Source organism: Ranitomeya imitator, chromosome 2 (genome assembly GCF_032444005.1).
Source record: "Ranitomeya imitator isolate aRanImi1 chromosome 2, aRanImi1.pri, whole genome shotgun sequence".
NCBI classification, from domain to species: Eukaryota; Metazoa; Chordata; class Amphibia; order Anura; family Dendrobatidae; genus Ranitomeya; species Ranitomeya imitator.
In genome coordinates, this window is record NC_091283.1 from 26,818,262 (window position 1) to 26,845,893 (window position 27,632).

Consider the following 27,632-nt stretch of genomic DNA (forward strand, 5'->3'; position numbering starts at 1 on the left):
CTGCTCCTTCATTTCAACAGGAAAACCACCTATACTAAGTTTAAACCTCCCCCTTGACCTCCAGTGAAGCTTCTCACATGCTTCCTTTTCCTTAGTTACGTCTTGCACCAGTGATGGTAGCTGGCGGTCGGCAGGGGTCATTCTGTGCAGGACCATGCATGATACAGATAAGTTCTTGGATGGCGCCCGGTCAGGGGGGCCATCAGGATCTCGCTGCGCGCTCGTCAGGATAGTTTCCTGTACATACCCAGATGCGGCTGCTCTCCGCCGCCTTCTTGCACAGGGCCTGGGTCACACTCTCTTTCAGTTCTCGGCGGTCCTCCGGGTTATGCCAGTTCGGAGGTTGCGTGTTTCTGAATTTCTCACCTGTGATGAGAGCACTGCCGATGGCCGCCTGACAATCTGTACAAGAATGATGACAAGAAAAGGGGTGTTATAATATGAAGAACGTGCATGAAACGATCGGTTTTCTGCCCCCTGGTACCTGTGTGTTCATGACCCAGCAGCTTACTGCCACCAGCTTGGTGTTGAGACTGGTGTCGAGGCCGGGCGTTCTCGCTGATGATGTCCAGAACTCGTTGCTTCTCTTTACTAAACTCCAAGAGCTTCTGACGGTGACAGTAGAGAACCTGCAGGACCACAAGAACATGGAGGCAGCAGGATCGGGACTGTACAGTGCGAGGAGGTAACAGGTGGGACTGTACAGTGCGAGTCCTGGGCGCTATATAGACTATGCTTCCTAACCACCCAGGGGAGGAATAGTCAGCGACTATCGATTCTGATGGATGGGACATACCCGTCTCCTAGAACAAACCCCATGTATATATACAGTAGTTAGTGACCTGGAGCTGCCGTGAGACTTCCTGCAGCTGACGCTCCGAGTCTCGCTTCAGGTCGTGAAGTCCTTTCTTCTCCTCTCGTAAGAGATCATCGACTTTATCCGGATACTGAAAGCAGAGAAGCGTCAGCAAGTGACAGAGCAAAATCTCCACCATGTACTGAATAGATGAAGTAGATATGGTCTCGTTCAGGGGACATCATACATCCCTGACGTTACCTCAATCATATAGGAAACCACTAAAAATACTCCGTGCTTCCGGTCACCCTGCTCTTCACACTGACCTCAAATCTGCAACCTCTCGCTTGGTTCTACTGTCACATGACCGGGCTGGTCACTGCCCCCCCGCGGGGTCAGGGCACTCCTCCCCTGATGCTGACCTCACTGGACTGATTTAATTGGCTATTAGAGAGCTATGGTTGTAACTATTGTCAGAGCCCGACTGGGAAGGACGGCGTACAAGCTGGAGGTTGTATACACTATATACTCCAGTATCGGAGCTATATACTATTATATATACAGTGGGGAAAATAAGTATTTGATCCCTTGCTCATTTTGGAAGTTTGCCCACCGACAGACATGAACAGTCTATAATTTTAAGGGTAGGTTAATTCTAACACTGAGAGATAGAATATCAAAATTAAAACCCAGAAAATCACATTGTTTAAATTATATAAATTTATTTGCATTTTGCAGTGAGAAATAAGTATTTGACCCCTCTGGCAAACAAGACTTAATACTTGGTGGCAAAACACTTGTTGGCAAGCACAGCAGTCAGACGTTTTTTGTAGTTGATGATGAGGTTTGTGCACATGTCAGGAGGAATTTTGGTCCTTTGCAGATCATCTCTAAATCATTAAAGGGGTTGTCCACTACTTTCAATTAACCCCCCAATGTATCCCCCCCGGGGCCCCTAATAAATTTTGTAAATACCTTGTGTTGCCGATACTGCCTGTGAGTGGCGCTATGCCAGCGGCTGAGTCCGGGTCACGTGACCCCCAGGGTGCAGCCTCCGCTTATATCCGCTGACGTCACTTCAATTTCCTGACTCTGGGAATTAATGTGACGTCATCAGCAGGTGTGACCCAGCCTCCACAGACAGCGGTCACTCATCAAAAGTGACTGGGCTGTGGGTGGTGCTGGGGTCTGCAGGCGGTGCAGTGCTGGGGTCTGCGGGCGGTGCAGTGCTGGGGTCTGCGGGCGGTGCAGTGCTGGGGTCTTTCTTATACTCTAGGTTCTTCAAAGTCGCCACCTTTTGGTTTGATGACTGCTTTGCATACTCTTGGCATTCTTTTGATCAGCTTCAAGAGGTAGTCACCGGGAATGGTTTTCACTTCACAGGTGTGCCCTGTCAGGTTTAATAAGTGGGATTTCTTGCCTTATAAATGGGGTTGGGACCATCAGTTGTGTTGTGCAGAAGTCTGGTGGATACACAGCTGATAGTCCTACTGAATAGACTGTTAGAATTTGTATTATGGCAAGAAAAAAGCAGCTAAGTAAAGAAAAATTAGTGGCCATCATTACTTTAAGAAATTAAGGTCAGTCAGTCCGAGAAATTGGGAAAAACTTTGAAAGTGTCCCCAGTGCAGTGGCAAAAACCATCAAGCGCTACAAAAACACTGGCTCACATGAGGACCGCCCCAGGAAAGGAAGACCAAGTTTATCCGAGTCACCAGCCTCAGAAATCGCAGGTTAACAGCAGCTCAGATTAGAGACCAGGTCAATGTCACACAGAGTTCTAGCAGCAGACACATCTCTACAACAACTGTTGAGGAGACTTTGTGCAGCAGGCCTTCATGGTAAAATAGTTGCTAGGAAACCACTGCTAAGGACAGGCAACAAGCAGAAGAGACTTGTTTGGGCTAAAGAACACAAGGAATGGACATTAGACCAGTGGAAATCTGTGCTTTGGTCTGATGAGTCCAAATTTGAGATCTTTGGTTCCAACCACCGTGTCTTTGAGCGACGCAGAAAAGGTGAACGGATGGACTCTACATGCCTGGTTCCCACCGTGAAGCATGGAGGAGGAGGTGTGATGGTGTGGGGGGAAGGGGGGGTGCTTTGCTGGTGACACTGTTGGGAATTGATTCAAAATTGAAGGCATACTGAACCAGCACGGCTACCACAGCATCTTGCAGCGGCATGCTGTTCCATCCGGTTTACGTTTAGTTGGACCATCATTTATTTTTCAACAGGACAATGATCCCAAACACACCTCCAGGCTGTGTATGAGCTATTTGACCAAGAAGGAGAGTGATGGGGTGCTACGCCAGATGACCTGGCCTCCACAGTCACCAGACCTGAACCCAATCGAGATGGTTTGGGGTGAGCTGGACCGCAGAGTGAAGGCAAAAGGGCCAACAAGTGCTAAGCATCTCTGGGAACTCCTTCAAGATTGTTGGAAAACCATTTCCAGTGACTACCTCCTGAAGCTCATCAAGAGAATGCCAAGAGTGTGCAAACAAGACATGTGTTAATTCATAGTTTTGATGCCTTCAGTGTGAATGTACAATTTTCATAGTCATGAAAATGCAGAAAAATCTTTAAATGAGAAGGTGTGTCCAAACACATCACAAATTACATCACAAATCTTTTTGAAGATAGAGGAAGGATGGGTTTGGGTGTGTTTTTGGAGTGGGTGTGCTAGGTTCGGGCTTACAGGCCAGTGCAATGCATCATGGAACTTGTAGTATTAGAGCACAATAAGTCAGGAGAAAGGAAGTTGTCGATTAACCCCATGAGAGCTGGAGCCAGCACTGAGGATGTGCTGCTACAGCATGATAAAAGGTAATATTGCTAAAATAAGCACAGTGGATGTTTTGAGTGGCACATAATAGCAAGATTTATGAAAAAAGAAGTGAGAGTAGTGGACAACTTTTTTAAGATTTTGAGGCTGTCACTTGGCAACTCGGAGCTTCAACTCCCTCCATAAGTTTTCTATGGGATTAAGGTCTGGAGACTGGCTAGGCCACTCCATAACCTTAATGTGCAGATTTGTCATTGGATTTGGAGACTGAAAATCTGGAGTGGGTTACAGTAGCAGGAAAGTGAACGAGGTTTCGAATTTCTCATCTACGCGCTGCCGATAATTTATGTGGAAATTCATCTGCATGTCAATTTTTTTTTTCCTGCGGATTCAAGGCTTCTTTTAATCTGCACAAAATCTTCACCAAAGCTCTCGCATAACACCTGATAATTTAACTGCAGATCTGCAACAGAATCTGAAAGATCTTTTTTCTTTTGTGTGAACATTGCCTAAGGCCTGCCTCACGCCTCGTTTTTGTACTATAATTGTTGCATCCATTTGTACTGTAAAAATATAAAAATATGCCATTTTGGATTTCGCTGAGTACTTTAGTAAAAGTTATTATACTTCTACTGTTTGATCATTATTTTTGGGCCCTATTCATTGTGACAGGGAAGAGACATAAAATTTTTGTAAATCTTGCAATTTTTTTGTTGCAAAATACGTAGTTACGTAGTTGATTTTTGGCATTCAGTTATTTTACACTGGCTTTGCCAACTTTTGTTTTTGCATAAATTATAGTAGGAATTTACTCTAATCTGTAAGTATGAAGGTGAGTCAAAAAAAGATCCGCACTCTGACTGCAGAATTTACGGTATTTTGATCAAGTTTCAGAAAAGACAAATGATTTTTCTCCTAGGTTCTTCAATACACTTTGTCCATATGTCAGCACACTTTCATATTCCCTCAATAAGCAGTACGGTATATTAAGGTGAGCTGAGAGCCAGGAATGCACCACTCTCTTCACTTCTTCATCAAATGATTTGCCACATAATCCGCCATTACTCGTCTATCCAACAGAGTTAGATCATCCTTCATGGCTGACACTTGTGCCGCCTTCCTTGGACTTCTCCTTACTGTGCACAGAATCTTCAAAAAAGCTCGGCACTAGACGCCCTCATGCAAAAAAAACAAACCTCTGCTCATCTTTCATGCAAAATGTAAATGGCGCGGCTGTTTCTTGCATCTGTAACAATTCCAGCTCTCAGTGCTGAGCTGTCTGTGCAGTGATTGACAGCTCAGCAATCCAATATGAGATTGCGAGGTGCTGAGCACTTGTCAGGTGCTCCGAGTTATGGCGCGGCTTTTTAACTGAACTGGCAACCCCAGATAGATGTCAGCCATAGCTGCAGCTAAGTGTGGTTGGTGCTCTCTGTACCTTGTATTTTGCTCATTAATTTATCGCTGCCTGACCTTGCACCTCTTTCTGACTATCCGTCTGTTTAAGCCTTTTGCTCAGATCCGTTATCCTCCTGGTATTTTGACCTTGGACCGTTGCCTGACTATGACTTTGTCTCCTCCCTCTATTTGACGTACCCTCCTGGCAATTGACCTAGAATTTCTTGACTATCCCGACTCAGAAGTGACTCAGCATCACAGCAACGCAGTCACAAATGAACTGACGTCACGTAACATGTTCAAACCTACAGAGCAGCGACTGGTGAGACAGCGACTTCGTACAGAAAGTGCTATCAAAAGAAGTTTTATTATATCCCAAGAGAGGAAAATTTTTCAATCTCCTTGATATATTTCTGACTCTGGCACATGAGCCTCTTAATGAATTTGTCACTTTTGCCTCCAGGAGATTCTTCGACATTGGAGAATGAAACGTCACTGGATGAATTTGCCCCCTTTATTTTCATAGGGTTTTTTCACTAACGTAAGTGATGACAAATCACAAGCAAACATGGTTGGGAGAGTCAGTGTCCACGAGAAATGCCTGTTTCATCTCCACATTGGTGGGAGGCACAAAAGATTGATAGAATATTTATTGATCGTATCATATTGGGTTGGAGAAGGTACCATCTGCAGAGGATGTAGATGACTGCTGCAAAAGCCAGGACTGACGAAAACTCAGATCTCTGCCCTGCAAAACTCAGATCAATGCTCATGGTATCTAAGTGGACAGACTAATATGGCGGGCTCCTTGTGTCAGCACATCAGCACCGTCCCTTCAATACTAGGGCACTCTTGCGGGTGGCGATGGGTTGCAGTGGCAGCTGAGACATAAATATGGCCAATAGTTCTGCCATTACTCTGGTATCTATTAGACCCTGCCGCAGAAAGTACCCAATACGGCCGCCTGGCCTGAGGAAGACATGTATCCCATGTTAAAACGTGTAGCTCAATTTTTTCAGATAAACTTCTATGACAACATTACCTGCCTTTCTGTCGCACTCAGCAGCGCTTTTATCACCCACTTTTTTATGGTAACTTTTTAACATTTTTTTTCTGATACAGGATCGGGGATAATAACTCTTATACTGGTGAGGGTCTCGGAGGTTGGGCCCCCCACGATTTAGAATGACTTCTTTCTGAAATACGTTTTTAGCACCTAGAGCACATAATACACCTAGGTGAATTCTTTTTACCAGAATAACCCTAGTGAGCAACGGGTGTGAAAGACATGACAAATCTACTTTTTTAGGAGGACGCAAACATTTTTGTTCCAGCAGTCTTCTCCCTGACTACGTCTGTACACCTGACAACCTTTATCTACCAATAGATGGTCTACTATTATGTAATGCTACCTTTTGGCCAGTAGTAGTCATATATTAAAGCAGTGATATCTCACCCTCTCGCTCATGGGTCTCGTGCTCCGTAGCTGGATGGTCTCGTTATTTGTCAGGATGTCTCTTCTAGTGTTTGCATGAGATCTCTCTAGAATGCCCCTCTGTTTCTGCAGTTTTTGGATATGTTGCTCCGTCTCCCACAAGGCTTGTCGCAGGATGGACACTGCGGTTCGGGTTTCTCTCATGTATCCGCGGGCATAAATATTGCAAGTGTCGGTGATGAGGTCTCGATTGAAAGGTGGAGGCGTAAGGTGATATCCTCTAATCTTCATAGGCGAGTTGTCATCCTCTGCTCTCATCTTCTCAGAAAGGGTTAGGGGAGATGGGAGACACGAGAAGGGACGATAGCTGAGATCCAGCGCCTGACGGATGGTCTTATAGGAGGCATCTCGCCAGGTGGCCGATCCCACAGAAGTGTCCGCCATGGAGTGAGCGGAGGGTCCTGAATCACAAAAATAAAATGAACGTATCACAGAAGTGAATATCTCCCCAGGGGCAGACATTGACAGCTTAGGGCCCCTGTGCAAGAAATGTGTCTGGGCCCCCCACCTTTTATGGCGACAAAGATATATATACTAGCTATTGAACCCCTTATACACCCGGGTGGTGAGCATTTATATTGGTATATGGTCTCCATCCTGGTATGTGCTACTTCCATCCTGCGCCCTAATCTTGTCATGTGCTGCTGCCATCTTGCGCCCCCATCCTTTTATATGCTGCTCCCATCCTGCACCCCATTCCTGTCATGTACAGCTTCCATCCTGCACCTCATCCTGTTTTGTGCGTCTCTATCTTGTCATGTGCTTCTCTCTTCCTGTGCCCTCATCCTGTCATGTGCTCCCATCCTGCGCCCCAATCCTGTCATGTGCTCCTATCCTGCGCCCCAATCCTGTCAAATGGTGCTCCCATCCTGCACCCCCATGCTGTCATGTGGTGCTCTAAACTTGCACCCCCATTCTGTCATGTGCTGCTCCCATCCTGCGCCCCCATTCTGTAATGTGCAGCTCCCATCCTGTGCCCTCATTCGGTCGTGTGCTGCTCCCATCTTTCGCCCCCATTCGGTCGTGTGCTGCTCTAATCCTGCGCCCCCATTCTGTCATGTGCTGCTCTAATCCTGCACCCCCATTCTGTCATGTGTTGCTCCCATCCTGCGCCCTCATTCTGTAATGTGCTGCACCCATTCTGCGCCCCCAATTTCATGTGCTGCTCCCATCCTGCGCCCCCATTCTGTCATGTGCTGCTCCCATCCTGCGTCCCATTCACTGGCCCGGATGCGTAACTTACAAAATGGTGCCTAAAGAGCGCTATACACATGTGCCATTTCCGACGGAGGATTCATGTCCCGGCCTCCGGCCCGAAGAGACCCCGTGGCAATACCTCATAGATAAGTTGTCTCCTGGGCCACAATCCTCATCCCCGGATGTGTAACTCTGTGGGATCCAGACTGCCCAGTGATTTCAAGACTGAATATACACTGCTCAAAAAAATAAAGGGAACACTTAAACAGCAGAATATAGCTCCAAGTAAATCAAACTTCTGTGATATCAAACTGTCCACTTAGGAAGCAAGACTGATTGACAATCAATTTCACATGGTTTTGTGCAAATGGAATAGACAACAGATGGAAATTATTATTGCCAATTATCAAGACACGCTCAATAAAGGAGTGGTTCTACGGGTGGGGACCACAGACCATATCTCAGTACCAATGCTTTCTGGCTGAAGTTTTGGTCACTTTTGAATGTTGGTTGTGCTTTCACACTCCTGGTAGCATAAGACGGACTCTACAACCCACACAAGTGGCTCAGGTAGTGCAGCTCATCCAGGATGGCACATCAATGCGAGCTGTGGCAAGAAGGTTTGCTGTGTCTGTCAGCGTAATGTCCAGAGGCTGGAGGCGCTACCAGGAGACAGGCCACTACATCAGGAGATGTGGAGGGGGCTGTGGGAGGGCAACAACCCAGCAGCAGGATGGCTACCTCAGCCTTTGTGCAAGGAGGAACAGGAGGAGCACTGTCAGAGCTATGGAAAATGACCTTCAGCAGGCCACAAATGTGCATGTGTCTGCACAAACAGTTAGAAACCGACTCCATGAGGATGGTCTGAGTGCCCATCGTCCACAGGTGGGGGTTGTGCTTACAGTCCAACACAGTGCAGGATGCTTGGCATTTGCCACAGAACACCAGGATTGGCAAATTCACCACTGGCGCCCCGTGCTCTTCACAGATGAAAGCAGGTTCACACTGAGCACATGTAACAGACATGGCAGAGTCTGGAGACGCCATGGAGAGCGATCTGCTGTCTGCAACATCCTTCAGCATGACCGGTGTTAAATATTAATTATTACCGTAATTGAATCATTCATATTCTCAATCCTGCACTGAGCACATTGTTTCTTGCTGACATTACAAAAAGCTATTTCTGTGTATGTAGCTCAGAGCATAAGTTAACACCATATACAGAAAACACGTGGTCTGTAAGAAACATATATAAATGTCTCTTAGGAGGGTGTGGGGGCTTTTGTCACGTGGGACTGTCACCTCCTGCCTACACATCATTCTCCATGGACATGAGACAAGTCACAAGGAACAACAGCTGTTAGCCATGCCATGATTCTACTCCATGCCATGATGACTTCAGACTTCACACAGACAGATGGTTTTACCATTCAGGACCTTGGGAAAGATGAGTAACAAGACAAGCGCTGATATTTACACATGGACAATCTGTTCGTAACTATTTCATCTACTTTAATGTTTTGCTGCGATGTGGTTTTCCTGTGGATAATTCAATAAACCACTATACTTTTCATCAGAATATCATGACATTTTTCTTTAAGAGTAAGCACCTGGTGAATAGTCCTGATTAACCCCTTAAGCCCCGAGGGTGGTTTGCACTTTATGAACCGAGCCAATTTTTACAATTCTGACCACTGTCCCTTTATGAGGTTATAACTCTGGAACCCTTCAACAGATCCCAGTGATTCTGACATTGTTTTCTCGGGACATATTGTACTTCATGATAGTGGTAAAAATTCTTTGATAGTACCTGCGTTTGTTTGTGAAAAAAACGGAAATTTGGCGAAAATTATGAAAATTTCGCAATTTTCCAACTTTGAATTTTTATGCAATTAAATCACAGATATGTCTCACAAAATACTTAATAAGTAACATTTCCCACATGTCTACTTTACATCAGCACAATTTTGGAACCAACATTTTTTTTTTTAGGGAGTTATAAGGGTTAAAAGTTGACCAGCAATTTCTCATTTTTACAACACCATTTTTTTTTAGGGACCACATCTCATTTGAAGTCATTTTGAGGGGTCTATATGATAGAAAATACCCAAGTGTGACACCATTCTAAAAACTGCACCCCTCAAGGTGCTCAAAACCATATTCAAGAAGTTTATTAACCCTTCTGGTGCTTCACAGGAATTTTTGGAATGTTTAAATAAAAATGAACATTTAACTTTTTTTCACAAAAAAATTACTTCAGCTCCAATTTGTTTTATTTTACCAAGGGTAACAGGAGAAAATGGACCCCAAAAGTTGTTGTACAATTTGTCCTGAGTACACCGATACCCCATATGTGGGGGTAAACCACTGTTTGGGCGCATGACAGAGCTCGGAAGCGAAGGAGCGCCATTTGACTTTTCAATGCAAAATTGACTGGAATCGAGATGGGACACCATGTTGCGTTTGGAGAGCCCCTGATGTGCCTAAACATTGAAACCCCCCACAAGTGACACCATTTTGGAAAGTAGACCCCCTAAGGAACTTATGTAGAGGTGTGGTGAGCACTGTGACCCACCAAGTGCTTCACAGAAGTTTATAATGCAGAACCGTAAAAATAAAAAATCATATTTTTTCACAAAAATTCTTTTTGCCCCCAATTTTTTATTTTCCCAATGGTAAGAGAAGAAATTGGACCCCAAAAGTTGTTGTACAATTTGTCCTGAGTACGCTGATACCCCATATGTGGGGGTAAACCACTGTTTCGGCGCATGGGAGAGCTCAGAAGGGAAGGAGCGCCGTTTGACTTATCAATGCAAAATTGACAGGAATTGAGATGGGACGCCATGTTGCGTTTGGAGAGCCACTGATGAGCCTAAACATTGAAACCCCCCACAAGTGTCACCATTTTGGAAAGTAGACCCCCTAAGGAATTTATCTAGATGTGTTTTGAGCGCTTTGACCCACCAAGGGCTTCACAGAAGTTTATAATGCAGAGCCGTAAAAATAAAACAAACATTTTTTCCCCAAAAAATTATTTTTTAGCCCCCAGTTTTGTATTTTCCCGAGGGTAAGAAGGGAAATTCGACCCCAAAAGTTGTTGTCCAATTTGTCCTGAGTGTGCTGATACCCCATATGTGGGGGGAACCACTGTTTGGCCGCATGGGAGGGCTCGGAAGGGAAGGAGCCCAATTTGGAATGCAGACTTAGATGGAATGGTCTGCAGGTGTCACATTGCATTTGCAGAGCCCCTAATGTACCTAAACAGTAGAAACCCCCCACAAGTGACCCCAGGGAACTCATGTAGATGTGTTGTGAGAACTTTGAACCCCCAAGTGTTTCACTACAGTTTATAACGCAGAGCCTTGAAAATAAAAAATCTTTTTTCCCACAAAAAATATTTTTTAGCCCCCAGTTTTGTATTTTCCCAAGGGTAACAGGAGAAATTGGATCCCAAAAGTTGTTTGTTGTGAATTCTGTGGCAGAGCTCCCTCCTGTGGTCACAAGTGGTACTTCGGCTGATTCTCTCTGTGAGCTTCTGTTGGTGGAGGGAAGTGGTACTGCGGCTTCTGAGTTTCCTCCCTCAGGTGATCTGGTGAGGTCGTTAGGTGCTTCTCTACTTAACTCCACCTAATGCTTTGATCCTGGCTTCCTGTCAATGTTCCAGTGTTGGACTTGCTTTTCCCTGGATCATTCCTGTGGCCTGCTGCTCTGCATAGCTAAGTTCTTCTTTGCTATTTGTTTGCTATTTTTTCTGTCCAGCTTGTCTAATTTGTTGCTGGAAGCTCTGGGACGCAAAGGGTGTACCTCCGTGCCGTTAGTTCGGTACGGAGGGTCTTTTTGCCCCCTTTGCGTGGTTTTCTTTAGGGTTTTGTGTAGACCGCAAAGTTACCTTTTCTATCCTCGCTCTGTTAAGAAAGTCGGGCCTCACTTTGCTGAATCTATTTCATCTCTACGTTTGTCACTGTTGTGAATTCTGTGGCAGAGCTCCCTCCTGTGGTCACAAGTGGTACTTCGGCTGATTCTCTCTGTGAGCTTCTGTTGGTGGAGGGAAGTGGTACTGCCGCTTCTGAGTTTCCTCCCTCAGGTGATCTGGTGAGGTCGTTAGGTGCTTCTCTACTTAACTCCACCTAATGCTTTGATCCTGGCCTTCCTGTACTGTTATGAAAGGCAATTCAGTACCACAATGGACATAGCGGTCAGAGCACATACAGTGATCTGACAATAACCCAAAATCATAGAACGAGCTCTGAGACGTGGGAACTCTGCAGACCGCAATCCCTAATCCTCTCCAAACAACACTAGAGGCAGCCGTGGATTGCGCCTAACTCTGCCTATGCAACTCGGCACAGCCTGAGAAACTAACTAGCCTGAAGATAGAAAATAAGCCTACCTTGCCTCAGAGAAATACCCCAAAGGAAAAGGCAGCCCCCCACATATAATGACTGTGAGTTAAGATGAAAAGACAAACGTAGATATGAAATAGATTCAGCAAAGTGAGGCCCGACTTTCTTAACAGAGCGAGGATAGAAAAGGTAACTTTGCGTTCTACACAAAACCCTAAAGAAAACCACGCAAAGGGGGCAAAAAGACCCTCCGTACCGAACTAACGGCACGGAGGTACACCCTTTGCGTCCCAGAGCTTCCAGCAACAAATTAGACAAGCTGCACAGAAAAAATAGCAAACAAATAGCAAAGAAGAACTTAGCTATGCAGAGCAGCAGGCCACAGGAATGATCCAGGGAAAAGCAAGTCCAACACTGGAACATTGACAGGAAGCCAGGATCAAAGCATTAGGTGGAGTTAAGTAGAGAAGCACCTAACGACCTCACCAGATCACCTGAGGGAGGAAACTCAGAAGCCGCAGTACCACTTCCCTCCACCAACAGAAGCTCACAGAGAGAATCAGCCGAAGTACCACTTGTGACCACAGGAGGGAGCTCTGCCACAGAATTCACAACAGTTGTTGTCCTATTTGTCCTGAGTACGCTGATACCCCACATGTTTGATCGCGGTGTGCTGGGGGTTAATGTGCCAGGGGCGGTCCGTGACCGCTCCTGGCACATAGTGCCGGATGTCAGCTGCGATAGGCAGCTGACACCCGGCCGCGATCGGCCGCGCTCCCCCCGTGAGCGCGGCCGATCGCCTATGACGTACTATACCATCGGTGGGAATTAAAGCCCACCGCACCTCGACGGTATAGTACGTCATATGGGATTAAGGGGTTAAATATTTTTGCGAAATAACCATTTTTAACAACCGGTTTCACAGTGGGTCAGTAATGGTGTAGGGTGGCATTTCTTTTGAGGGCTGCATAGCCCTCCATGTGCTCGCCAAAGGTAGCCTGACTGCCATTAGATACCGCGATGAGATCCTCAGATCCCTTGTGAGACCATATGCTGGTGCGGTTGTCCCTGGTTTCCTCCTAATGCAGGACAATGCCAGACCTCATGTGGCTGGAGTGTGTCAGCAGTTCCTGCAAGATGAAGGCACTGAAGCTATGGACTGGCCCGCCCGTTCCCCAGACATGAATCTGATTGAACACATCTGGGACATCATGTCTCGCTCCATCCACCAACGTCACATTGCACCACAGACTGTCCAGGAGTTGGCGGATGCTTTAGTCCAGGTCTGGGAGGAGATCCCTCAGGAGACGATCCACCACCTCATCAGGAGCATGCCCAAGCGTTATAGGGAGGTCATACAGGCACGTGGAGGGCACACACACTACTGAGCATCATTTTCTTGTCTTGAGGCATTTCCACTGAAGTTTGATCAGCCTGTAATTTTATTTTCCACTTTGATTTTGAGCATCAGTCCAACTCCAGATCTCCATGGGATATTAGTTGTGATTTACAGTGCTTTGTGATAGTATTCGGCTCCCTGGAACTTTTCAACCTTTTCCCACATACAGTATCATGCTTCAAACATAAAGATACTAAATGTAAATTTTTGGTGAAGAATCATTAACAAGTGGAACACAATGGTGAAGTTGAACAAAATTTATTGGTTGTTTGAAATTTTTGTGGAAATTCAAAAACTGAAAAGTGGGGCGTGCAATATTATTCGGCCCCTTTCCATTGAGTGCAGCAAACTCACTCCAGAAGTTCATTGTGGATCTCTGAATGATCCAATGTTGTCCTAAATGCCTAATGATGATAAATCTAATCCACCTGTGTGTAATCAAGTCTCCGTATAAATGCACCTGCTCTGTGATAGTCTCAGGGTCCTGTTTGAAGCACAGAGGGCATCATGAAGACCAAGGAACACAGTCAGGTCCGTGATACTGTTGTGGAGAAGATTAAAGCCGGATTTGGATGCAAAATTATTTCCAAAACTTCAAATATCTCAAGGAGCACTGTGCAAGCGATCATATTCAAATGGAAGGAGTATCATACCACTGCAAATTATTATTATTATTGTACATTTTTATACCACCATTTATTCCATGGCGCTTTACATGTGAAAAGGGGGCAAATATAGACAAATACAACTAAACATGAGCAAAAAAACAAGGCACACAGGTACATAAGGAGGGAGGGGATGGGTGAGGATACACTAGGAGAGGGTAGAACTGGTTGTGCGGCGGTTCAGTAGGTTGAGGATCACTGCAGGTTGTAGGTTTGTCGAAAGAGGTGAGTGTTCAGGTTCTTTTTGAAGATTTCTGTGGTAGGCGAGAGGCTGATGTGTTGTGGTAGAGAGTTCCAGGGACAGTGTGAGATAATGTATTGACATGGCCACTTTAAAGGATTGCCTGAGGAACAATAAGCTAAGTAAACGGTTTTTATGAGCTATGGTTTTGTATCATGTTTTGCACATTTAGTACTTTATAAAATGAGGCATCAGTTATGCATGATATAAATGAGGGTATATTTCGCTGATGATAAACTATGGAGTTGTTAATGCATGTTTAACTAATTTTTCTATGATACCCATAAGGGCAGCTTACATTCAGCATAGCTCCCCTTTTTTTTTATTTGCCCTTTGTGACTCTATAGTCTGACCACATATATTAAAAGTCTCTAAGTGAATATTGTTACATATTAATGTTTATGTGGAGAAAAGAATAGAGGTAGTAATAGTTAGACTGGCCTAGAAGCCATATAGTAGTGCTTATGTGTGTTTACTATGGATCTAAATTGATCCATAATTTTGTGTTTTGTCTGTGACTGTTATAGATATAGGGATCACCCAGGGATTTAAGGGGCAGCCGTCGTGGAGCGGGGGCGCCACATCGCATATTTAGGGTGCCAACCTCCGCTGACAGGAAGGATATCAGAATCTAGGGCCTACTAGGGAGAGGAAAGGCATATTATATCCTGCACACCCTTTTTTTTTCATTGTTTTTGTATTTGTGTTTTTTTGATATCACAATTTTTTTGGTTAGAATTTTTTTGGATATATGATTCCATACATAGGCTGTATCCCTAATTCCTGGTATATGATTCCCTAGCGGGATGTTTTTTATCTAGTTTTTGGATTGATGGTATTATCTGGGATTATTAATAAAGATTTATGGTTTTAGGGGTAGGATTTTTGTTTGGTATTACGGTTATATACTCCCCTGTAATAAATTGCTTGGACAGTTGTACTCTCGCAGTGATGAAGCCATGTCCCATCACCAGGATGATCCTTTTTAAGAAACTTTCACCTTGCTTAGAGTATCGGTCCAGCCTTTGACTGTAGATGTCCAAACTCTTCTGTTTGCTTTTTTCCGTGAGATGTTTCGGTCCCATATTCCACAAACTTTTCGAAAACCCAAGTTTTTTTTGTGTATTATCGCATAGGCAGAGCCATGGCCGCTTTGCAAATTACCGGTATTTGCCACGTAATCTTCTGTCAGTTGTTTATCCAACAGAATCAGTTCATATGCACGCAGCTAAATCCTGTCATTAGTCGTGGACAGGCGATGGCTCCTTCTTCATGTATGACGTGTATAACCTTCCTTGCACTTCTCCATTCATATACAAGTATTTGCGACAAATCACTTTCTCCATACTGTGCACAAAATCTTTCATAAATATCGCCAACAGATAAACCCTTAGACCACGGAAAAAATGAATTGCTGCACAATGCTCTTTTTTCCCGTAAGTTGAGCAGCCATTGTTTCTTACACCACAATAACAAAAAACCTGACTTAACATGTTCAAATCTGCATAGCATCGACGAGGAGACAACATCATACAGAAAACGCTGAACGTGGGGCCAACAGAAGTTAAGAACTATAGTGTAGAAAATTTTTGACTCTCCCTCCTATATACACTGCTCTAAATAAATAAAGGGAACTCTAAAATCCCACATCCTAGATATCACTGAATGAAATATTCCAGTTGTAAATCTTTATTCATTACATAGTGGAATGTGTTGAGAACAATAAAACCTAAAAAATAATCAATGTAAATGATATCTAATATCTCACGGAGGTCTGGAGTTGGAATGATGCTCAAAATCGAAGTGGAAAATCAAATTGCAGACTTATCCAACTTCAGTGGAAATGCCTCAAGACAAGGAAATGATGCTGCTCAGTAGCGTGTGTGGCCTCCAAGTGCCTCTATGACCTCCCTATAATGACTGGGCATGCTCCTGATGAGGCGGCGGATGGTTTCCTGAGGGATCTCCTCCCAGACGTGGACTAAAGCATCCGCCAACTCCTGGACAGTCTGTGGTGCAATGTGACATTGGTGGATGGAGCGAGACCTGATGTCCCAGATGTGATCAATCGGATTCATGTCTGGGGAATGGGCGGGCCAGTCCATAGCTTCAATGCCTTCATCTTGCAGGAACTGCTGACACACTCCAGCCACATGAGGTCTGGCATTGTCCTGCATTAGGAGGAACCCAGGGCCAACCGCACCAGCACATGGTCTCACAAGGGGTCTGAGGATCTCATCTGAGTACTTAATGGCAGTCAGGCTACCTCTGGTGAGCGCATGGAGTGCTGTGCGGCCCTCCAAAGAAATGCCACCCCACACCATTACTGACCCACTGCCAAACCGGTCATGCCGAAAGATGTTGCAGGCAGCAGATCGCTCTCCACGGCGTCTCCAGACTCTGTCACGTCTGTCACATGTGCTCAGTGTGAACCTACTTTCATCTGTGAAGAGCACAGGGTGCCAGTGGCGAATTTGTCTATCCTGGTGTTCTGTGGCAAACGCCAAATGTCCTGCATGGTGTTGGGCCACTTTGCACCAATAAAAATTTTTTTTTGAAGAATCATTGATACTTAAGTTGAGTGCGAGACTTTTATACTTATTACATGCACATTTGTGGCCTGCTGGAGGTCATTTTGCAGGGCTCTGGCAGTGCTTCTCCTGTTCCTCCTTGCACAAAGGCTGAGGTAGCGGTCCTGCTGCGTGGTTGTTGCCCTCTCCACATCTCCTGGTGTACTGGCCTGTCTCCTGGTAGCGCCTCCAGCCTCTGGACAATACGCTAGCAGACACAGCAACCCTTCTTGCCACAGCTCGCATTGATGTGCCATCCTGGATGAGCTGCACTACCTGAGCCACGTGTGTGGGTTGTAGAGTCCGTCTCATGCTAGCACATGTGTGAAAGCACAACCAACATTCAAAAGTGACCAAAACATCAGCCAGAAAGCATTGGTACTGAGATGTGGTCTGTGGTCCCCACCTCAGGAAACACTCCTTTATTGAGGGTGTCTTGATAATTGTCAATAATATTTCCATCTGTTGACTATTCCATTTGCACAACAGCATGTGAAATTGATTGTCAATCAGTGTTGCTTCCTAAGTGGGTAGTTTGATTTTACAGAAGTTTGATTTACTTGGAGTTATATTCTGTTGTTTAAGTGTTCCCTTTATTTTTTTGAGCAGTGTATATTCAGTATTGAAATCACTGGGAGTTGTATATATTTCGAGTAGTGAGCTTCCCCTAGTGACCACATTAATAGCTGCAATTGCAAGTAGGGACAGTCATTCAGAGATGAGTCTCAGCAGCCAGCAAAGTGAGGCACATGGTGAGATCCTTTGCTCCTCTCTGCTCCACTTTTTTGCTTCCCCTGCAGCTTCCCTTATACAGAACACTGCTGCATTCTCTTATGTCCACCTTACCGGCTCTGGCACAAGACATTGGGGGATCCTCTATAAACTCTAAGGGTATGTGCACACGTCAGGTTTTTTTCCTGACAAAATCCTGAGAATTCTGCCAGAAAACCGCGTTTTTTTTTCGCGCGGATTTCTCGCGGAATTTGCGCGTTTTTTGCGCGGATTTTTTGCGTTTTTTTTTTCCTGAATGTCATTTTTGCTATGAAAACCGCAAAAAATCCGCAAAAAGAATGAGCATGTCCGTTCTTTTTGCAGAATGCGTTTTTTTTGCGGAAAAAAAACGCTAACATATGCACAAAAAATGCGGAATGCATTCTAAATGATAGGATGCATAATGTTAGCGTTTTTTTACCGGATTTATAGCGTTTTTATGGCGAAAATCCGCTAAAAATCCGGACGTGTGCACATACCCTCACACTGCTTGCTGAATGACTCAATCCGGGACCTGCTGGATGGGGGGCCAGAAACATTAAGGGTATGTGCACACGTCAGGATTTCTTGCAGAAATTTTCCTGACAAAATCCGGACATTTCTGCCAGAAATCCGCATGCATTTTTACCGCAATGTTACCGCATTTTTCACGCGTTTTTGACACGTTTTTGTGCGTTTTTTGTGCATTTTTTCCTAAATGCATAGAATTGCGGGAAAAACGCAGAAAATCCGCAAAAATAATGAACATGCTCATTTTTTTTACCGCAATGCGTTTTTTTTCGCGGAAAAAAACGCATCCATGTGCACAAAACATGCAGAATGCATTCTAAATGATAGAATGCATAATGTATGCATTTTTAATGAGTTTTTATAGCATTTTTAGCGCGAAAAAACGTGAAAAAACCTGAACGTGTACACATGGCCTAACAGTGAGCAGGATTTTCTCTGCCTAAAAATCTCAAAAGTGTTATTGTCTACAAGCAAAAATATTTATTGTTAATGGTTGTTTTCTGCCTTGAAGTTCTCACTCTCCATTTGCTGGGAAACTACAATTGTCAGCAGGTTTAGTTTTGTCTAAGGATCGGTAACACATTGACATCTCCAAATATGCAACTGCATTTGACCTGCAGAGTCTTGTGAAATACCGTCTAGACTTGAGTATTGCTCACATTTGATAAAGTGTGTTCAATGATACGTGCAGATAGGCGGAATGGAACCGAGCCAGGAACTCAAGGACCCAATATCACAGTGAGCCAGACACAAAGTATCACAGGCTGCATAGGACTAATGGAGCAGAACTGGGGACAGAGCGGAGTAATACCCCGGACCACCTGTCACATATTAGATAAAAGTGAACATTTAGTCATTTAAAATTGCTGTAGTTCTAAAGAGAACACAGCATTGTGTGGGTACAGAAGAGAAGAGGATACAAATGTATTAATCCGAATCCAGACTGATCAGAACTTCCTTTTACTGGAAGGCAATAGTGTGCATAGCTCCATGGATGAAGTTCAGGGGTAATATCAGATAATAGACCCCGCGTTATACAAAGGAGTCAGTACTGAACAGTCTCCTGATCACCAGTTGATTTACGAGTGCGGAAGAAGGAAAAGACAATAGATAAATAGAGAGATACATAGATATGAGGTGAACAGAGATACATAGATATGAGGTGGAGAGAGATGAGAGATACATAGATATGAGATGGAGAGAGATGAGAGATACATAGATATGAGGTGGAGAGAGATGGGAGATACATAGATATGAGGTGGAGAGAGATGAGATACATAGATATGAGGTGGAGAGAGATGAGAGATACATAGATATGAGGTGAACAGAGATACATAGATATGAGGTGGAGAGAGATGAGAGATACATAGATATGAGATGAAGAGAGATGAGAGATACATAGATATGAGGTGGAGAGAGATGGGAGATACATATATATGAGGTGGAGAGAGATGGGAGATATATAGATATGAGGTGGAGAGAGATGGGAGATACATAGATATGAGGTGGAGAGAGATGAGATACATAGATATGAGGTGGAGAGAGATGAGATACATAGATATGAGATGGAGAGAGATGGGAGATACATAGATATGAGATGGAGAGAGATGGGAGATACATAGATATGAGGTGGAGAGAGATGGGAGATACATAGATGTGAGCTGGAGGGAGATGGGAGATACATAGATATGAGATGGAGAGAGATGAGAGATACATAGATATGAGGTGGAGGGAGATGGGAGATACATAGATGTGAGGTGGAGGGAGATGGGAGATACATAGATATGAGATGGAGAGAGATGAGAGATACATAGATATGAGATGGAGAGAGGTGGGAGATACATAGATATGAGGTGGAGAGAGATGGGAGATACATAGATATGAGGTGGAGAGAGATGGGAGATACATAGATATGAGGTGGAGAGAGGTGGGAGATACATAGATATGAGGTGGAGAGAGATGGGAGATACATAGATATGAGGTGGAGAGAGATGAGAGATATATAGATATGAGGTGGAGGGAGATACATAGATATGAGGTGGAGAGAGATGGGAGATACATAGATATGAGGTGGAGAGAGATGGGAGATACATAGATATGAGGTGGAGAGAGATGAGAGATATATAGATATGAGGTGGAGGGAGATACATAGATATGAGGTGGAGAGAGATGGATGATACATAGATATGAGGTGGAGAGAGATGGGAGATACATAGATATGAGGTGGAGAGAGATGGGAGATACATAGATATGAGGTGGAGAGAGATGGGAGATACATAGATATGAGGTGGAGAGAGATGAGAGATATATAGATATGAGGTGGAGGGAGATACATAGATATGAGGTGGAGAGAGATGGATGATACATAGATATGAGGTGGAGAGAGATGAGAGATACATAGATATGAGGTGGAGAGAGATGGGAGATACATAGATATGAGATGGAGAGAGATGAGAGATACATAGATATGAGGTGGAGAGAGATGGGAGATACATAGATATGAGGTGGAGAGAGATGGGAGATACATAGATATGAGGTGGAGAGAGATGGGAGATACATAGATATGAGGTGGAGAGAGATGGGAGATACATAGATATGAGGTGGAGAGAGATGGGAGATACATAGATATGAGGTGGAGAGAGATGGGAGATACATAGATATGAAGTGGAGGAGATACATAGATATGAGGTGGAGAGAGATGAGAGATACATAGATATGAGGTGGAGAGAGATGGGAGATACATAGATATGAGGTGGAGAGAGATGGGAGATACATAGATATGAAGTGGAGGAGATACATAGATATGAGGTGGAGAGAGATGGGAGATACATAGATATGAGGTGGAGAGAGATGGGAGATACATAGATATGAGGTGGAGAGAGATGGGAGATACATAGATATGAGGTGGAGAGAGATGGGAGATACATAGATATGAAGTGGAGGAGATACATAGATATGAGGTGGAGAGAGATGAGAGATACATAGATATGAGGTGGAGAGAGATGGGAGATACATAGATATGAGGTGGAGAGAGATGGGAGATACATAGATATGAAGTGGAGGAGATACATAGATATGAGGTGGAGAGAGATGAGAGATACATAGATATGAGGTGGAGAGAGATGGGAGATACATAGATATGAGGTGGAGAGAGATGGGAGATACATAGATATGAAGTGGAGAGAGATACATAGATATGAGGTGGAGAGAGATGAGAGATACATAGATATGAGATGGATCTGAGGCAGATATAGGATTAATGGATCTTTCATCACCATATCTAATATATTTCTCGTCTTCTTACCGTCTCACTGTGACGTCTTGCTCTGTGATCTCTGCAGTCACATTAGTTGTCTGTCTGCTCCTCCGCCCTGTTGCTGTCTCTCAGGATACAGTTACTATGTACAGTGTCTCATGTTCTCTCCTATTGAAATCCCTTCACACAATGTCACAGTGTAACAAACCTGCTCCTGATCCGGCTCCGAACGTTTCTGTCATCATCATTACACTTTTTATAAAGCTCCTCACAGAAGTTGAGCGCCGAGCATTATAATGGGACCACCCTATATTAGTCAGCAGCCTGCTCCGTACGTGGTGCTAGTCCCATGTATAAACAGGTAGTGATTACTGTAAAAACTGGCAGAAAGTGACAGTTGGTTTTGCTCATAAGTTTTGAATAATAACAGGAGTAGATGGACACTTCAGCATTTAAAGGGAACCTGTCAGCAGGATTGCGCTCAGTAAGGCTACGTTCACATTTGCGTTGTGCGCTGCTGCGTCGGCGACACAACGCACAACGCAAACAAGAACGCATGCAAAATGCATAGTTTTGCGACGCATGCTTCCCTTTTTGCCGGATTTTGGACGCAAAAAAAAATGCATCTTGCTGCGTCCTCTGCGCCCTAACGCTTGCGGCAAAAAAGACGCATGCATCGCAAAACGCATGCAAACGCATGTCCATGCGCCCCCATGTTAAATATAGGGGCGCATGGCGCATGCGTCGCCGCGGCTGTGCCCGACGCAGCCCAGCAGAACACTAATGTGAATGTACTCTAACTACAGTGTCAGGTCGGCGCCGTTATACTGATTACAATGATACCTGGCAATGAAATCCGTCTTATGATTCTTCTTTAATCTTTATTTTCAGTTAATGAGATTCTCGTGCTCTTGGCGGCCTGTGGGTGGAGCTGTGGGCGGGGCCCTGTGCATGCCGTGGGTGGAGCTGTGAGTGGGGCTTTGCGTGGTGCTTTGCTCACATCTTCATCTGTATGGGCTTATGACCTGCTGCCCATTTTACATACTGCATAGACAGAGGTGTATCTAGGGTTTCAGCTCAGGAGAGACGAAACATCTGAGTGGGCCCCTAAACGGTAACCATGATTACAGCTACAGTGGCGCACCATAATTGTGGGTATAGGAGAATCTCAGCAGATAACTATTCTGTTATTGAAAATAAATCTATATACAAAAGCGATCACCGATATTACCACCATATGGCGACCATATAAGATTACAGTACAGTTAAATATAATGACTTACCGCTGACGTTCTTTCTGAGGAAATCTTTCATTTTTGCCGTCTTTTCCATCTGATCCAGACCGACATGATGGCTTCTCCAGCCAAGACTCGGCTGCAGAGATTACAGCACAGACACATTTGATTTGTCACATTTCCAGCACCGTCCCCATCTGTCTCCAACCTGCACAATCCGTTTGTGTTTTTATTACTGCACCTGATGTGTAGCTGTCACGCCGTAAGCGGCGATAGAGGGGCAGGACGGCGTACTGGGACCCGCACCTGTCCCTGCTACTATAATGGGGCCCTGGCTTTCCCTTATCTCAGGGGTACCTATGATGGTTAGGAGGCCTGAGCCGCCAGCGTATCCCTGTCTCCTGTGCAGGCCCTATCAGTGGCCCCAAAGGAGGTGGACTGCACCAGTGTAACAATACAACAAATAACAGGGTATACAGACAAGGTAACTAAAAGTCTCAAACTCACAAAATGCTCACACAACCACAGAGGAAACACAGAGAAGGGAAGAGAAGGAATAAACTAGGAAGGAAAACCGGTTTAAACATGCAACCAAAACAGCAGACACCAATCTCTGTAAATAAACCTCCAACTCCAACACTATGCTCCTTCAACCTCCAAGCCAGGCAGTAGAACTGATCACTGACAATAGCTGAAGTCAGGACTGGGTCTATATAGAGGATCAGATTACAAAATCCACTTCAGCTGAGAGACCCAGCTCTCAGCATCTTAGCAATAAGGTTAACTCCTGCACTGCTGGCACAAAGCAGCTAGATCATAATACAGGTGAAGGGACGTGCACGCCGACCGCCATCTTACTGCTGCTGATCTGAGCATAGGGAGAGGTTGCTGCCGCTTCGTCAGAAGCAGGGATAGCATTAGGCAGGGAATATAAACCCCAAAACCGCTTGTGCTGTAGAGATTTCCACTGTCCAACACCACCTTTTCTTTGCAGGGACAGTGGAGGCTAGATTTTTCTTCATCAGCTCTGTAGCTTATTGGGCTGCCCTAGAAGGCTCCCTGATAGCTGCATTGCTGTTTGTATGCCTCTGTGCAAACCAACTGCTTTATTCAAAGCATAAATCCTGTTGCTCCTTCCTTTCTGCACAGCTATCTTGTGTCTTTGTCCACACTTTTGGGTGCAGCAGTCCTTTTTATTGCTGCCTGCCATACTTTTGTGAGATTACTGTAGGGAGATAGTAATTGTAGTACAGTCCTTTATATATATATATATATATATATATATATATATATATATATATATATATATATATATATCACAGAAACTATACTGTAATACAGTGGGCCTGATTTATTCACTGGTCTCCCATATAAAAAAAGAGGGGGAGATTAATATTGGCAAATCTGCATCTGTGCCAGTCCTGTCTGTGGTATCTGTCACTCATTTTCTGCCACAGAAATTATACTGTAATACAGTGGGCCTGATTTATTCACTGGTCTCCCATATAAAAAAAAAAAAGAGGGGGAGATTAATATTGGCAAATCTGCATCTGTGCCAGTCCTGTCTGTGGTATCTGTCACTCATTTTCTGCCACAGAAAATATACTGTAATACAGTGGGCCTGATTTTTTTATATGGGTCTCCCATATAAAAAAGAGGGGGAGATTAATATTGGCAAACCTGCATCTGTGCCAGTCCTCTCTGTGGTATCTGTCACTCATTTTCTCCTTCGCCTCATTGGGGGACACAGGACTGTGTGACTGTGGGTGTATGCTTCTGCCGCCAGGAGGCTGACACTAAGTAAACGTGAAAAAAGTTAGCTCCTCCTCCATCGTATACACCCTGACACTGGCTACCAGAGACTCCAGTTTATGCTTAGTGTCTCAAGGAGGCACACCTCTGAGTCCTGTTCCTTTGGACTCCTTTTTTTCAACACTATGAATTGAAGGGGCGATGGATCCTTTTGAGGGTCCGATCTCCCCAAAACCATCAACGGGCAAGCACGTGTGATTCCATATCCACGTACCCTTTCCCGCTACGTGGGATTCTGCACCGGACTTGGCCCTGACCACCCTAAGGTATTTAGACCCTGGGCTGTACAGGTGCCCCTAGACGTCCGTGTTTCCCCCCGGATTTCTACACCCCTGCTCTGCTGCGGTGATAGATGGGGTGGTGGACGGTCCCTCTCCTTATCCTAGATAATGGAGATAGGGCTCCTGCACCGTCTTTTTTGCTTCCCCCCTCGCCCTGCTGGCTTCTAACAATGGGGGGGCTCCTGTGCGCTTTAGGTTTTACCTTACGCCCCTGGCATCTTGCGACGGCAGGGGCTCTCCAGTGCTGGGGGGATCCGTTGCCTGCGCCGTGTTCGGATTGTGCTGCAGCGCTCCTTTGCTGCCGACCGCGGCCGTTTCTGCGGCGCTGTGGTGGGGTCTCTGTACCCGGCGCGGCGGTGCCGCCGATGCTGTGTTACGGCCGGCGCCGCGGCGTTACGGCGCTACTGGCGCCGCGGCGCTATGGTGCGGCGGCGCTACGTGCGGCTGGTGCCGCACTATCATCTCCAGGTGCGGGCCAGGTCTCCAGATTGCTCGGGGACATCTTCGGGCAGCACAGGGCCCGGGCTTCTGCCCAGCAGACCGCGCCATTAGGCTCCTCCCCTTCCGGCGCGTCCACTTCCGGTTCCGCCTTTCCTCTCTCAGGGGGAAAAAATTGAGGTCCCGGCTTTAGGCCTACTACAGGCCGCAGCGCTGTTTGGCGGTCCCTCCCCCTGACATCGGCTCAGGGGGCTCTGAAGATGATAAAAGCAGCATCCTTTTGTTCCGCAGCGTGCGTCTGGATCTGTCGCTACGTTCTTGGGGACACAGGACTGGGGTAAGTGCTTCTCCCTCCAGCTGGCTGAAGCAGTATTTTTTGTCCCAGTCTCTGGCCCCCGGTGTAGCATTTACAGATCATTATGTCTAGAAGAGTTAAGTCTCACACGGTTCTATTTACCGATTGTGTAGATTGTCATGCCCCATTCCCGCACGCCCAGAGTAATCGCCGCTGCGAGGCCTGTGACTCTGAACGCGCCCAGGAGCCCCCCCCCCCCCCCCCCGCCAGCTCCCCAGCAATCCCTCTGGCTTCTGACCCTCAGGATTCTGAGGCAGCTCCGCCGGAATGGGTCACGTCTTTGTCGCAATCGATGGCGTCCCTTACTGAAGCAATCAAATCCCTTCAGACCCCGGCGGTTAGGGCCAGCAGTCCATCTGTCTCGGAGAGGGCCTCGGGGTCTCAGGAGCCTCCGGCTTGCAGGGGCCGCGCTCGCACTAGACAGACGCGTGGAAAGCGGATTCGCACTGCGTCTCCCAGGCCCTAAGGTGCTTCCGCATCCTGGTGCTCTGTATCTCGTTCTCCTTCCCCTGCAGAGAGCGGGGAAGTTGAGACAGACTATGAGTCTGAAGGGTCCCTTAATTTTGAGAATCCTGGTTTTCAGGAGTCGGTAGATAGCCTCATTGAGGCTGTCAATCAGTCCCTGGGAATAGAGGACGAGCTCGCCTCATCCTTGGATCATAAGGTCTCGTTTAAGCGGGCAAAACGAGCCCACAGGGTATTCTCCTCTCATCCGGAATTTGAGGACCTGATTCGCCTTAACCGAGAACACCCGGACAAATGCTTTTCAGGGCTTAGGGCTCTGAAAGCTAGGTATCCCTTTGCTACTGAACTTTGTAGTAATTGGGCAGAAAATCCTGCTGTGGATCCTCCGGTGTCCCGTTTAGCCTCTAATACATTGCTATCTCTCCCTAATGGCTCGGCAATTAAGGATCCTACGGATCGTCTTATTGAGAGCTTGGCTCGCTCCGTTTTCGAGGCTTCTAGTTCAGTGCTTTTCCCTTCCTTCGCGGCAACCTGGGTTACTAAGGTTATGATGTCTTGGTCAGAGTTGTTAACAAAGGCTCTTCAAGAGAGTGATTTGTCAGCAGAATTGGCGGAGATGTCATCTCAGATAGCTCTGGCTGGCAGTTTCTGATTAATGCATCTTTGGATGCTGCAGATTGTGCCTCTGCAGCGGCGGCTAATGCTATTGCTATTAGAAGGGCTCTCTGGCTAAGATCTTGGCGGGCTGACTCTACTTCTAAAAAATCGCTTACTACTCTACCGTATCAGGGTAGTCGCTTGTTCGGTGAAAAACTGGATCAGCTGATTTCGGATTCCACAGGAGGGAAGAGTAAGTTTCTTCCTCAGCTGAGGATTAGACAGCCTTTTCGCCGCCAATTTCATGCTCGTTTCAGACCCTTTCGCAATGCTAGATGGGCTCCAGCATCGAGTTCTGTTGCGCAGGGTCGACCCAATCAGGACCGAGACGTTCGGTTCCCCTATTCGGCCAACCAGGGGGGAAGAATGCGTTCCCAGTCAACTAGATCCAGAGGATCTAGGACTCAAAGGTTTTCGGCTAAGTGACTGGAGGCCTCCTCGGGGTTCCTCCAACAGAGTAGGCGGACGTCTTCTTTTTTTTCACCAGGTCTGGCTTCAGGTAATCCACGACCGGTGGGTGGGGGAGCTTGTATCTTCAGGTTACAAGATAGAGCTGGTCCGTCTACCTCCTCCCCGGTTCTTCCCATCCCGTCTTCCCAAGTCCGAGTCTCTCTGTCAAGACTTGTACAACTCCATAGAGACCCTTCGTCTCAGCGGAGTAATTTCTCCTGTTCCAAGGGAGGAAAGGTTTCGGGGCTTTTATTCCAATCTTTTTGTAGTCCCCAAAAAGGACGGAACAGTCAGGCCTATTCTAGATCTAAAACTTTTAGGCTATATGCACACGTTCAGGATTTCTTGCAGAAAATTCCTGAGAATTCCGGACATTTTCTGCAAGAAATCCGCAAGAAAACCGCATGCGTTTTTGCCGCTGTTTTGCCGCGTTTTTGCCGCGGTTTTGCCGCGTTTTTGCCGCGTTTTTTTCCGGACACTTCCCAATGCATTTTGGAGTGGGAAATCCGC

The 27,632-nt window shown here is 45.7% G+C and overlaps 1 protein-coding gene across 1 annotated transcript in view; it reads right to left on the reverse strand.

The window, feature by feature from the left end:
* The window catches only part of TEKTL1 (tektin like 1), a 33,771-nt gene extending 12,160 nt beyond the window's left edge, over positions 1-21,611 (reverse strand). Inside the window, exons 1-5 of the mRNA XM_069746234.1 lie at positions 21,478-21,611; positions 6,439-6,878; positions 843-947; positions 485-629; positions 248-402 (exon numbers count right to left, since the gene is read on the reverse strand). Of these exons, the coding sequence (XP_069602335.1) occupies positions 248-402; positions 485-629; positions 843-947; positions 6,439-6,861 (828 nt within the window). The 5' untranslated portion in view covers positions 6,862-6,878; positions 21,478-21,611. The remainder of the gene's footprint in view (positions 1-247; positions 403-484; positions 630-842; positions 948-6,438; positions 6,879-21,477) is intronic.
* Between the last annotated feature and the right edge of the window lie 6,021 nt (positions 21,612-27,632).